Source organism: Myotis myotis, unplaced genomic scaffold (assembly GCF_014108235.1).
Source record: "Myotis myotis isolate mMyoMyo1 unplaced genomic scaffold, mMyoMyo1.p scaffold_m19_p_17, whole genome shotgun sequence".
In the NCBI taxonomy this organism is placed as follows: Eukaryota; Metazoa; Chordata; class Mammalia; order Chiroptera; family Vespertilionidae; genus Myotis; species Myotis myotis.
This window is the reverse complement of record NW_023416321.1, coordinates 35239943-35253050: the sequence shown is the minus strand read 5'-3', so window position 1 is coordinate 35253050 and position 13108 is coordinate 35239943. Positions and strand designations below refer to the sequence as shown.

The following is a 13108-nucleotide window of genomic DNA, read 5'->3' as shown; positions in this document are numbered from 1 at the left end:
AGACTCCTTTTGATGCTTGAGTTTCCATAAAATGTATTTACTACACATTTTTATTTTTAAGAGCTTCAGTGATTTTTCCAGTTGTTTGTCTTCCATCTATCCACTGATCCAAAAATTTATTGAGCATGGGAATCACTAGGCATCTCTCCTGTTATTGTTCTTCTCATGCCATCTGTGCCTGGAACCGTTAGAGAACTGTTTACCTAGGTGATATATTGGTTTCTAGTAGTATTGCTTTGACTGAATTGTACTTCGGTCTAAGGTCATCAGCCTATATTAAGAAAAATAACAATAAAGAGACCTAGGGAATCGTTGCTATATGCATTACATGGTATCTTCTTTGTGGAAACGCTTAGGAGGAATTTCTGTTTTTAGTATCAGAGATAGTTGTGCTTTTTTTTTTTTAAACCTTGTGTACATTTGTGAATTTGTTATATAGAATAATTCTCTATTTTAATTGTTCCAGGGGTTAGAGCTGAACTTGTAACTTCCTTTAATAAGTGTAAAGGATTTCCTGGCATGCATTTTATGTAGTGTCCTTACTAATAATGACCTCTAATTTCTTTCTCTTTGACTCCTCTTTCTCATTTTTATTTTATCTTGTATATAACTTTGTTGCTTTAACTAAGTGGTTTCATAGTTGTTGTTTTTTTAAATATATTTTATTGATTTTTTTACAGAGAGGAAGGGAGAGGGATAGAGAGCCAGAAACAGCGATGAGAGAGAAACATCAATCAGCTGCCTCCTGCACACTCCCCAACAGGTATGTGCCCACAACCAAGGTACATGCCCTTGACTGGAATCGAACCTGGGACCCTTGAGTCCGCAGGCCGACGCTCTATCCACTGAGCCAAACCAGTTAGGGCTGGTTTCATAGTTTTATATGGTCATTTTTTTTCCTCTTGCTTGTTCAGTTGTAAAAACTCTTTCTCAGGGCAGCCAGTCATCTCTGAGGGGATCAAGCTTTTCCCTGTCCCCATTTGGGTCATTTCCATAAATATTTAGTGAGTACCTTTATATGTTAATCATTCTAGTCACTGCACACAAAATGGTATTGGTCCTTCCCTCAAAGATACTCACAACTCATAGTCTAGTAGGAAAAATGGATATGTAAATAAATACTTGCAATAAAGTGTTACAAGTGTAATAATAGAAATAATATACATTGTACAGAGGTAATACAGATGAAAAGGGAAGGCTACCTAGAAAGGTGACCTATCCTTAGTTTTGAAGGATGAAAAAATTCTTTAGTTCGATGTGGGTAGCACACTTTCTGGCAGAAGGAATAACATGGATAAAAACAATGATGTGGTTAGAAACTGCAAGTGATTGCTTCTGAGATTCCTAGCCAAGAGTCTATCATTAGACTATCTTAGGCCATAGTACAGATGTCCATATTGATGCTGTCTAATTATTCAGCTGGAACTGAAGATTTATCACAAAGTTGATACTTCTGGGCTTTTGATTTGGCCCAAGCCTAGAAGTGTATCCTTCAAATAGTCCTTCTCTGCTTTATTTTATGCATTAGCAAAGGTTGAGTCATCCTAAAGTCATGCCTTCCATCATTCTGGGAAGCTTTCTGAGCCAAGCCCAGCTTGGCTTAGGAATAAGTTATGCTTTGTGTTGTAACCATTGGCAATAAGTCCTATTCTTGCCTTTCACATGCACAGTAGGATTACAGTTACTGAAGCATATGGGAAAGAGGAGTTGGGATCGTACCCTCTATGGATTTGCATTTTTCAGGGTTGTTATTTTCTTGGTAAAGATGTAAAACCTTATTCTGTCTAATGAGATTTTGAGCTGACTTGTGCTACAAATCTTTGAGATGCTAGTCCTAATTTGTAAAGCAAACTATGTGTAAGTCAGTTGACATTCTCTCTGAGGAATTTCTTTGGCAGATTTTCTTTTAGACTTCTGGACAGATCTGTAAAACAGTATGGCTTTTTAAATACTTTGAAGTGACATATATGAAAAGGTTGAATAAGGCACTAATAGATGCCCTGAGATGTTGTCCCTTGTGACTATGGCAGACTAGGAGTCACAAAGGACAATAATATTGTGGATTACTATATTCCTTTTTTCCCCTCTCCCCATGCATACTTTTCTAAATCTCTTTCCTTCTTTCTACATCTGTAAAATAGGAATATAGTCTATACCCGTGGTCGGCAAACTGCGGCTCACGAGCCACATGCGGCTCTTTGGCCCCTTGAGTGTGGCTCTTCCTAAGCCTTAGGAGTATCCTAATTAAGTTAATAACAGTGTACCTGCCTGTATAGTTTAAGTTTAAAAAAATTTGGCTCTCCAAAGAAATTTCAATCGTTGTACTGTTGAAATTTGGCTCTGTTGACTAATGAGTTTGCCGACCACTGGTCTATACTATCAACAGATCTGGTACCTAACACTAGCATTGTTTTCAGCACCTAGGTGGAGCCCCAAACTTTTAGCACAGTCACCTTCATTTCTACCACATGAGAATTAGAATCTTGGTAGAGGTTAAGGCATATGGGACAAAGAATATTGGTTATAGAATAAAGACTTTTTGTGGAACAGTAGGAAAGGCTGTGGTAATTAACAAAAAACACCCTACCTTAATTACAGTATACTATACACACAGGAAAGTGTATAATATCAGCCATACAGGTTGACAAATTGTCACAAACAAACATGTGGGTAACCAGCAGAGTGATTGGTTTTTTATTTTGTGTCACTTCTGTTCTGTTCTTCCTTTTAACTCTAAACTCAAATTTTTTTATACATTTAATAGTAATAGTGGCAGGGATGGAGCACCATTTTCCTGCTTTCTGGTATGCCTAAGATTAATTTTTATTGTTGAGAGAGAATAAGGAGAATGAAAAGGAGAATTGAATCAGAGAGATTTGAAGTTGTTTACTGTGTCTTTTGAACTAGGTATTTTGGGTCTGGGAACCAGCATAGAAAAGATATGACTGATAAAAAACTAGATGGAAGCTCCAGTCACAGTGAAACTGACTCTCACCAAAAGTGCTATGCTTTTCAGCCTTAATGTTGAACTGTCTGGCTGTTGGGGGGAAAATGACATCATGGCCTGCCTGTACCTGGAGATGCTTGGTTCCAGTTGGGATGTGGAATCCCACAAGTTCTGCATTGCCGTTTATAGCCTTGTCTTCGGTGTCCAGGTAAATGCCAGGCTGTACCAGGTCGTGCTGTCTATGTGTATTCTAACAGTTTTCTTTGCTTTCTGCTGCTAGCTGCCAGTGAAGTAGAGGTGCCTCTGTTGATAAAGAACAGATACAGAAGTTCACATCCAAACCTGAATAACCATTTTTAACTTGAAACACTTTTCTAGGAGTTGATGCGCCAGAATCCTTCCCTTATTTGGTGCCTTGCTTAAATCTAAATCTTACACGAGTTTGCCAGAGCTCCCTGTACTGGTTATTTGCTTTTTGGTGCCCACAGCAGAGTGGTTTGTGAAACCTTTGTGACCACATCTTTCTCAAACTGAAGCTTTGTTCTCCTTTGGGTTCTTAGATTAGTTCTTACCCCTCCCTTTCCTGAGAGTCAGGGGTTTTCCTGTATTGTAGTAGGTGGGTAGGAAGGAGGGTAAGTTTTCAGATATTTTTTTTTTTTGGACAATGCACAGTCCCTTGATGATAGTGTGTGATTGAAGGCACACACATTCTTTGACTTTTGAAGAACTGTTTCCTTATTATTAATCAGGCAGATTGTGGGTTTATTGAGAAAAATGTTAGGGGCTTTTTTTTTTTTTTTTTTTTTTTTTTTTTTTTTTACTATTTTACTGTTAGGGAAAAGAAACTTTTTAAAAATATATATATATTTTATTGATTTCAGAGAGGAAGGGGGGGGAGAGAGAGAGAGAGAGAGAAAAAGAGAGAGAGAGAGAGAGAGAGAGAGAGAGAGAGAGAGAGAAACATCAGAGATGAGAGAGAATCATTGATTGGCTGCTTCCTGCATGCCTCCTACTGGGGATCGAGCCTGCAACCCAGGCATGTGCCCTTGACTGGAATCAAACCCAGAACCCTTTAGTCTGCAGGTCAGCCCTCTATCCATTGAGACAAACCAGCTAGGGAATGTCCTTTTTTAAATGGAGGTTTTCTTATGTAATTTCCCTGCTCAAAACCCTTCAGTGGCTTTAAGGTCAAACTCTTTAACAAGGACTTTGACAACTTGGTCCAGTTCATTTCTCAGGCCTCCCTTTTGCAGACTCTCCCTCCTGGCCATGCCAGTCTGTAATGTACCACTCTTGGGACCATCACATATGCCATTCCCTTTGCTTCTCTCCAAAACCGACTGATTAATTTACTCAACCTTCAGGCTTCAACTCAAGGGTCTCTTCCTTTGGAGATCTCGGTGCTCCTGTTGTGGAAATACACAGCATCCTGTACTTCCTCAGTCTTGATACTAATTGTGTCATCCATGGAGCAGGGATTATCTCTGCCTTGTCTGTAGTTCATGCAGTGTCATGTACACAGAAGATGGTAAGTTTGTGTTGAATGGGGTTCTTCTCACCCTCTGTCGACCCATTCATTTATAAGATGGGTTTGAATTTGTGTTTGTGTCTTTAGAGAACTACTTTCTGGTTGCCCACATGATTACCGATTAGAAGGTTCAGCCATTTCCTCTTCTCTTACTTTGTGCAGTTCAGACACAGGATATACCAGCTCCCCTACTTTTTGGTGGATGGGCATGAGAGTTCCCAGGCCCTGAGAAAGATGAGTCAGAAAGAGGAGTCATTCAGAAAGTAACCCAGTCAGAGCAACAGTGTTGTCCTTTGGCTGAACTTTCTCTCTTCTTCTGTATACTTTGAGATGCTAAACTGGTGGCACTTTTGTACTGGTTGCTATAGATTGTCAGACCGCAGCACAGGGATTCATAAACCTTAATCTGGCACTTTCCTTTGATTAGGGATGTTTTGGGAAATGTTCAGAGGCTCTCAGGCCTAAGTGAAACCTTTATTGGACTGATTATGTTCTGTTTCCACCCGGTCACTTAGCCTCATAGTGGCTTCCAAGGTGAAAACCAGGAGCATCCCATTTATATTTCTTTGTAGGGTTTAGCATATTTGAATTCAGAATCTTTGAGAGCAGCAGTCTTTTGGCATTTGGTGGGGTTTTGTTTTTTTGCTATCATAGAATAGGATGGTGCTTACTCAGAAGTTGGCAAGAAAGGTTAGATTTAGGTAGAATTATACGTTTGTGGGCCTTTAGAATTGTAAGGAGCACTGTAGATTGATGATTCTCCTGAGGTGGTAGGAGGTAGGTAGGTAGGTATCAGAATATCCAGGAAATGGGGTTTCTATTAAATCATATTGCCCCTCACTCTTCATGCCCTTGAGAATCATTGCTGATTCCAGTACATGTGTGTGGTAGCTAGTTCTCAAGTGTTGCACAGGTAAAAACATTTTTGAGATGCCAGTGTTATAGGTGATCTAGCACAGGGATCCAACTTGATTGTGAAGGGCCAGATAGTAAATATTTTTAGGCTTTTGGACCATATATTCTCTGCTGCAGCTATTCAGTTCTGCCTTTGCAGGGGGAAAACAGCTACAAACATATGTAAACAAACGTTTCAGCAGAACCATATTCATGAACACTGAAATTTAAATGTCATGGGTCATGAAATATTTTGATTTTTTATTTTAACTGTTAAAAAATATAAAATCCATTCTTAGCTCATGGGCCATACCAAAACACACACAACACAAACAAGCAAACAAAAAAACAGTAGCAGGCTAGATTTACCCTTGAGCCATAGTTTGCTGACCCATGATCTAGCCCAGTGGTCCCCAATTCTGGCTGTTTTTCAAAATTACCTGGAGACCTTTTAAAAATGCTGATTTGCAGTCCCCAACCTCCCCCCCCCCCCCCCGAAGATTTGATTCTGTAGGACGGGGAATCTATTTTTTACAAAAGCTCTTGTGATGCACACACAATCAGAGTTAGGGAATCACTGAACTGATCTCACTCAACCTCATTTTATAGTTGAGACAGCTTTAGAAAGATGAGGTGAACTTGGGGATGAGGTGGGGGACACACAATACAATATACAGATGATGTGTTGTAGAATTGTACACCTCAAACCTATATAATTTTATTAACCAGTGTCACTCCAGTAAATTAAATAATTTTTAAAAAAAGATGAAGTGACTTGCCAATAGTTATATAGCAAATAAATGATATAACCAAAATTTGAACCTAGATCTTCCACTCTAAGATCAGTAAGTCTTTGATCATACTCTTCTACCCTACTCTCTCCCTCCAAACAAACAAATGAACAATAAATATAGAACAGTCACAAAATTGTGGTTCCATTCTTTCTTTACCTATTGCCAATTTCCCTCCTGAGAGCCTGCCGGGTACTCTAAGCTCGGCTGTCCTTCTGCTTGCTGGCTGGGTTTTCTGGAACTGACTGCTGATTTGACATTTAGCCCAATTTCCCTCCAGTCTGCTGGCATTAAGTAGGAGAGATAATGAAATAATAGCCAGTAAATTGCTTTAATGTAAGACTTTGTTGAGGCAGCACTAAGCTGCAGTGTGAGGGTGAGAGCCGTGGTTTCAAGGGGTGCATTAGTTGGAAGAGGTGGTTTTAAGAGGCACATTTTACACTTGAATTCACATGGCTCAGATCCAGCTGTCTAAGTAGGACATCTCTACATGAAACTTGTGCTTAATTAGAGCTAATTGAGCTGTCATCCTGCCCAGAACAATTCAGGGGTGGAGAAACTAAAGGTGAGGAGTAATTACCATTCCTGCTTTACTTCAGCCTCGGTGTGACTCTTTATGTCTTAGAAAGAGGAATACTGAAAGTCCTAAGGAATAATTTTTATCTCTACTAAATGATTATTGCATTACTGAATAATTGATAGGGTTCCCACATTTTGTGTGCCAGGTTGTTCCCTCCCTAAACCCCTCCATGCCCCCCCCCATGCCCCCCCCCCCCACTTTAAAAAAATAGTTTTTATTCATTTCAGAGAGAGGAAGAGAGAGATAGAAACATCATTGATGAGAAAGAATAATCCATTGGCTGCCTCCTGCACGCCCCCTATTGGGCATTGAGCCCGAAACCCAGGCATGTGCCCTGACTGGGAATTGAGCTGGTGACCTCTTGGTTTCTGGGTCGACACTCAACCACTGAGCCACACAGGCCGGGCTTTTATTATCATCTTAGATCTCATCTCTCACAAAGACTTTTTTTGGCTGAGGGATAGAGACAGGGAAATGCAGTGCTCCTGGCACCTTCATAGCCCTCAGGCCTTGTCTTAGGTTTTGGAACATAAATGGGGAGTTGGCAAGTTGGTATGTTATTTGTTTATCTTTTGTTCTTGGACTATAAGTTCCTTGGCATTTGAGACCCTGTCTTCTGGTTTGCTCTTGACTCTGCCTGGCATAGGAGCTTGGGGATGAAGGTGAACAGCATAACCTCTGTGCTCACTCTCCTCTACCCTGTGATCTCAGTGCTTTAGGGAGATGATAAATGGGCTTTGATTGCCTGTTCTGAAAGTCCCAGACATTTACTAATAGGTACCATTGAAATTTGGTCTCATCTAAGAGAACAGAACCTCCTGTTAAAAACAAGTTTTTTTAAAAATATGTGTATGTATGTGTGTGTGTTTTTAAATACTTGATATATAAAAGAAATATTCTGGACAGATTAATTAGAGAATGATATTAATACTCCCCAAAACACTTTAAAAATGCACATTAGAATTCCTTTTAATACTGAATACTCTTACTATCCTTAAAGTGATTCAGTTTTTAGAAATTTAGTTTACACACAATTATTTAGAAGCAAAAGCAACTGTTTAGGAGTGGAAATTGGGTGTATTTCAGAATCTTCTCCTCTGTGTCATATTTTTACCTCTGAGCAGCTTCTTTCTCCTTCCTTGCTCCACAGTTCATAAAGCACTAGAGTGATAATTACCAGGGCTTGCATAAAACATTTATTCTTCAAAATGCTTTAAATTTATATTATCTATTTTTGTCCTTTCAGCTTGGAATTAGGTAATGCCAATGGTGGAAATTAAATTTTACAGTTGAGAAACAACGTAAACCATTTTACTCATAATCCCATAGTTAATGGCAGGACAGACATAATTGTGAGTGTCTAGAGCAGGGGTGGGCAAACTTTTTGACTGGAGGGCCACAATGGGTTCTTAAACTGGACCGGAGGGCCGGAACAAAAGCATGGATGGAGTGTTTGTGTGAACTAATACCAATTCAAAGTAAACATCATTACATAAAAGGGTACGGTCTTCTTTTTTTTTAGTTTTATTCATTTCAAACGGTCCAGATCCGGCCCGTGGGCCGTAGTTTGCCCACGGCTGGTCTAGAGACTTAACCATCCAGCTACTGCCATTAGTGTCTCTCTGGATCATTGCTTTTAGGTGGTACAAAAGGCTCAGGAGTCCATACATAGTGACTTGGTTTTGAACTTAAAATAAAGAGTTAGGAGCCCTTTAATAATTATAACACTGTTCCTCGGGGCTGTAACCTAAGAAGCATTTTTAGTTTCTGGTGAATAGTATGTAAATGTACAAGAAAGATCTGGAGGCAAATAGTCTCATCATTTGAGGAGTAATATTTTTTTCTCTACCTGAGTGAGACCATCTGAGTGTATTATTAAAAAACAAAAAGTTGCCAAGACCGGTTTGGCTCAGTGGATAGAGCGTCGGCCTGCGAACTGAGGGGTCCCAGGTTCGGTTCCGGTCAAGGGCATGTACCAGGGTTGCGGGCACATCCCCAGTGGGAGATGTGCAGGAGGCGGCTGATCGATGTTTCTCTCTCATCGATGTTTCTAACTCTCTATCTCTCTCCCTTCCTCTCTGTAAAAAATCAATAAAAATATATTAAAAAAAAAAAAAAAAAGTTATGCCCTGGCTGGTGTGGCTCAGTTGGTTTGAGCATCATCCCGTACACCAAAAAGTGGCAAAACAGGGTCCCAAATGCACATACCTAGGTTGCGGGTCCAGGTTATGCACAAGAGGCAGCCAGTTGATGTTTCTCTCTCACATTGATGATGTCCCCCCCTCCCCATTCCTCTCTAAAAACAAACAACAACAAAAACAATCCACAAAAAGTTACAAAAATGAAAGCCAGTCTATGATGTGTTGGAGAGGGAAGAAAGCTCAAATAAGACAAGACTTTCCTTATTGTGGACTTGGTATCAGTTAGGTTTTTCAAAACAGAAGACTTTATATTATATACAGTGTTGATTAGGCCCATATTGTCAATGTCTAACAAATCTACTTTCTCAATATAACATGCCTTATTTCCTCTTTCTAGAATGCATCTAAATTTTTAACTCCTTTCCTACTTGAAGTGTTGTTGGTGATTTAAAACAAAACAGTTGACCCTTGAGCAATGTGGGGGTCAAGGGCCCTGATGACCTACACTGTCCAAAATCCATGTGTAACTTTTGACTCATTTAACTACTAATAGCCTGCTTGACTCATTTAATTACTAACTACCTGAGGCCTTACCGATAACATAAGCAGTTGATTAATACCTTATTTTGTATGTTATATGTAATAATGTTATATTCCTATAATAAAGTAATCCAGGAAAGAAGTTACTAAGAAAAACAAAGATGTTGTTCAAAAATCAACTATATGTTTAGGGTGACAGATACTTTCAGACTAAAAATAAAGCAGTGGTTCTCATTAACTAAGGTCAGAGAGAATGTATTTTTGCCTCTAGTTTGAAAAGTTCCTGAAGATTCCCTTTATGCTCACAAAATGCATTGAAATTCACTTTCTACTACATATAGTAAAATACAATAATGGCCAGTGCAAATTCAGGTAATTAAGTGGGCTTCATCTGTTATCCTAAGGCAGTGGCTCTCAACCTTCCTAATGCCGAGACCCTTTAATACAGTTCCTCATGTTGTGGTGACCCCCAACCATAAAATTATTTTTGTTGCTACTTCATAACTGTAATTTTTCTACTGTTATGAATCGTAATGTAAATATCTAATATGCAAAATGTATTTTCATTGTTACAAATTAAACATAATTAAAGCTATAGTGATTAATCACAAAAAAATATAATTATATATGTGTTTTCCAATGGTCTTAGGCAACCTCCGTGAAAGGGTCGTTCGACCCCCAGAAGGGTTGCGACCCACAGGTTGAGAACCGCTGCCCTAAGGGAAGGATCTTGGGGAAGTATAGATAGAACCACGATATTCAGAAACAGACAATGAGTGCTCTCATTTTACTCCAGGAGGCATTGTAGATCACATAGTATGAGTTTCCTATCTAATAAGTAAGGAAAACTTAAAAGTAAAACTGAGCTGCTTTTTTTTTTTTTTTAATATATTTTTTACATAGAGGAAGGGAGAAGGATAGAGAGTTAGAAACATCGATCAGCTGCCTCCTGCACACTCCTTACTGGGGATGTGCCCTCAACCAAGGTACATGCCCTTGACCGAAATTGAACCTGGGACCCTTCAGTCCGCAGGCTGACGCTCTGTCCACTGAGCCAAACCAGTTAGGGCCTGAGCTGCTTTTTAATTGCTCTTATTTTTTCATCAGCCTTTCATGAGTAAAGCTCACCAGTTCTCTTCCTGAGATAGATGCAGTATAAGGGAAGGAGAACTTTTTGGAATCAGAGGACTTAGGTTCAAGTTCTAATTCTTCCATTTACTGGTTTAAGTTGTTTAAATTTCTGAGCTGCCTTGTAGCTTAGGGGATGGTAATTGCCTTGAATGAGATGGGTTAATATTGTTTTGTTTCTATCAAAGTATCCTGTATGTATAAATATAACCGGTTGTAAAGGATTTCTCCTGGTAATGGATGAGTTAACCAGTTTATGATTGACAGCTGTGGGGAAAGGGATAAAATAGGAATAGAGAATAGATATTTTACCTTATCTTGAAATAATTTCATACCTGTAGAAAAGTTTTAAGAATGATACAAAGAACTTCCATATAGCCTTTACCCAGATTCTCTAGTTGTTAACATTTTACTACTTGTTTTATCACTCATTGGGATAGAATGTTCAGCTAACAATTGAGTGTTTACAACAAGTCAAGCATGCTTTTACTTGCCTTATCTCAAGCTACCAACCCATTAGTATATGGGTACTGTTATCACCATGTATAGAAAGAAAAATTTACAGGGGGGTCAGCCAGTTGTCTGAGATCCCCTAGCAGGTAAATGGCAGAGATTTGACAGGAATATCCATGTTTTTCACCACTTTTCTCTACTAGTAGATCTAGAGACTTACATGTCGATGTGACAAAGACACATCGATTGGTTGCCTCCTGCACACGGCCCAGCCAGGGCTAGGAATCAAGTCTGCAGCCAAGGTATGGCCTTTGACTGGAATTGAACCTGGGGCCCTTCAGTCCTCAGGCCGATGCTCTATCCACTGAGCCAAACCAGCTAGGGCATCTAGAGCTTTTTAACTAGAAATCAATGTTTGATATAGTATTGCTGACTAAATGTAATTCATTTAAACAAAGATAAAGATTGAAGTTTGTATGCAGAATTTGCTGTTGAAGTCATTGGTGGGGTGAGAATGCACTCCTTTTCCCACACCTAGCTTCTGTATGAAATAGATAGAATGGCCATAACTTGATTGGCGTTCTGTTTTGCAAGGGAGTAAATCAAAAGAGTTTTTTTTTCTTGGGCAAAGTATCCAGAGGTGCTGGACTGTTCCTTGCCCTAATCACCCCCTGAGATCAAGATTCTTGACTCCTTTGAGCATATTGCTTCTAGGAGACCAGGGAAGATGACAACAAGATTTGATCTTTTATTATCTCTGCTTTCTTTGGAGTTAAATTTCCACCCTTGTTTTGCTCAGAGGAATCTCTCCCCTCAGTTTTAATAGCAGTAGGTTTTCTAGAACATGGAATTGAGATTGTAAATTTTTACTTCATGGGCCAGATGTGGCTGGCATGTTCGTGTTTTGGGCTTGCCTAGTGTTTACTTTTTTTCTTTTTTCAATTGGAAGCCAACATTTAAAAGCTAAAGGATTTCACATAAAAACCCAGCTTTCAGCTCTTCTTTAAAAGACCGAAAAAAAAAAAAAAAAAGGAAAGAAATGATAATCCTGGGTCCATAAAGAGTAGACCAGCCATGGATTACTACTGTCCCCACCAGCCTATTTCAAACCTGGCCTCCTGTAAACACTTGAATTTTCAGCTGCAGACCTTGAAATTGAACTTTAGTCTTAAAAGATGGAGAAGTATAATTTGATGAGCTAGTTAGTGGTGGGTTACTTTATCCTTGTTTACCAAAGAAGAGTCCTGTTTTCTTGGTTAGAAAGAAAAATAACTCATGAATAAGATTAGGGACTTATCCAAAATCACTATTATCCCTGTCCATGTCAGTGTTTCATTTCCATCATTATGGTGTAAGAGTGGCTCACAGATTTCAGAGAGCTGCAGGCATCTTTCCACTCAGCTTAGTTGGGATTCAACTCTTCATTCCCTGCACACAGGCACTGCTGCCAGCAGAGGGTGCTATCCACTCACTGAGGCTGCTGTCATGTTGGCTCAGTTGAGCAGCAGCTGTTGGGCATGTGCCCTGGGTCTGTGTGAGAGTTTGGGCATGTCTATTTGGTTCACATCCCTAGTGCCCACCCCTTAGACCCTGGCCAGGTTATTGTGTCACTAGGGACTCTGTTCAGTAACAGGAAACTGGGGAAAGTTTAATTGTTTTCTCCTCTCTTTTTCCCATGCAGCTGAACAAAAGGTTCATCCTCAGTTTTCTCCATGCCCATGGGAAGCTGTTTACCCGGATTGGGTAAGTGTGCAGGATGTTTATTTTATTTTCCTACATTACAAGTCATTTTGGAATTTAATATTGTTAGCAACTAGACTGTGTTTGTAACTGAGGGCACAGGGTGTGAATTCTTAGAGGCCTCCACCTTCTCTTCCCTTCACTCACTCCTACTTTGCTCATGAAGTTTGGGAAATATGATTCTCCATCCCTATGTCATCCCTCTTTCTCTACCTTTACTAAAGCCCCCTTTAAACACAGTCTTTTCTCAACCCCCCACTCTTAATCCCTCTGGATTTCTCTTTCCTCTGCCTTCCATCTCAGCCCCCTAGAAGCTCCTTAAAGAAGTCATGCTCATTTCCTGGGTGCAACTGCCAAGGGTCCTCC

The 13108-nt window shown here is 39.6% G+C and overlaps 1 protein-coding gene across 12 annotated transcripts in view; it reads left to right on the top strand.

Annotated features, from left to right (window-relative positions):
- Positions 1-13108, top strand: part of SMG6 (SMG6 nonsense mediated mRNA decay factor) — a 220316-nt gene that overhangs the window by 35613 nt on the left and 171595 nt on the right. For 11 of the 12 annotated variants that reach the window (XR_004972925.1, XM_036341029.1, XM_036341028.1 and 8 more), the window contains one exon: positions 12684-12745. Coding sequence is in view for 11 of the 12 variants with exons in the window: in XM_036341029.1 (XP_036196922.1) it covers positions 12684-12745 (62 nt within the window). In the remaining variant the exon portion in view is untranslated. Of the gene's footprint in view, positions 1-3016; positions 3156-12683; positions 12746-13108 lie in introns of all 12 variants that reach the window. The other variant, XM_036341034.1, reaches the window with a different exon arrangement.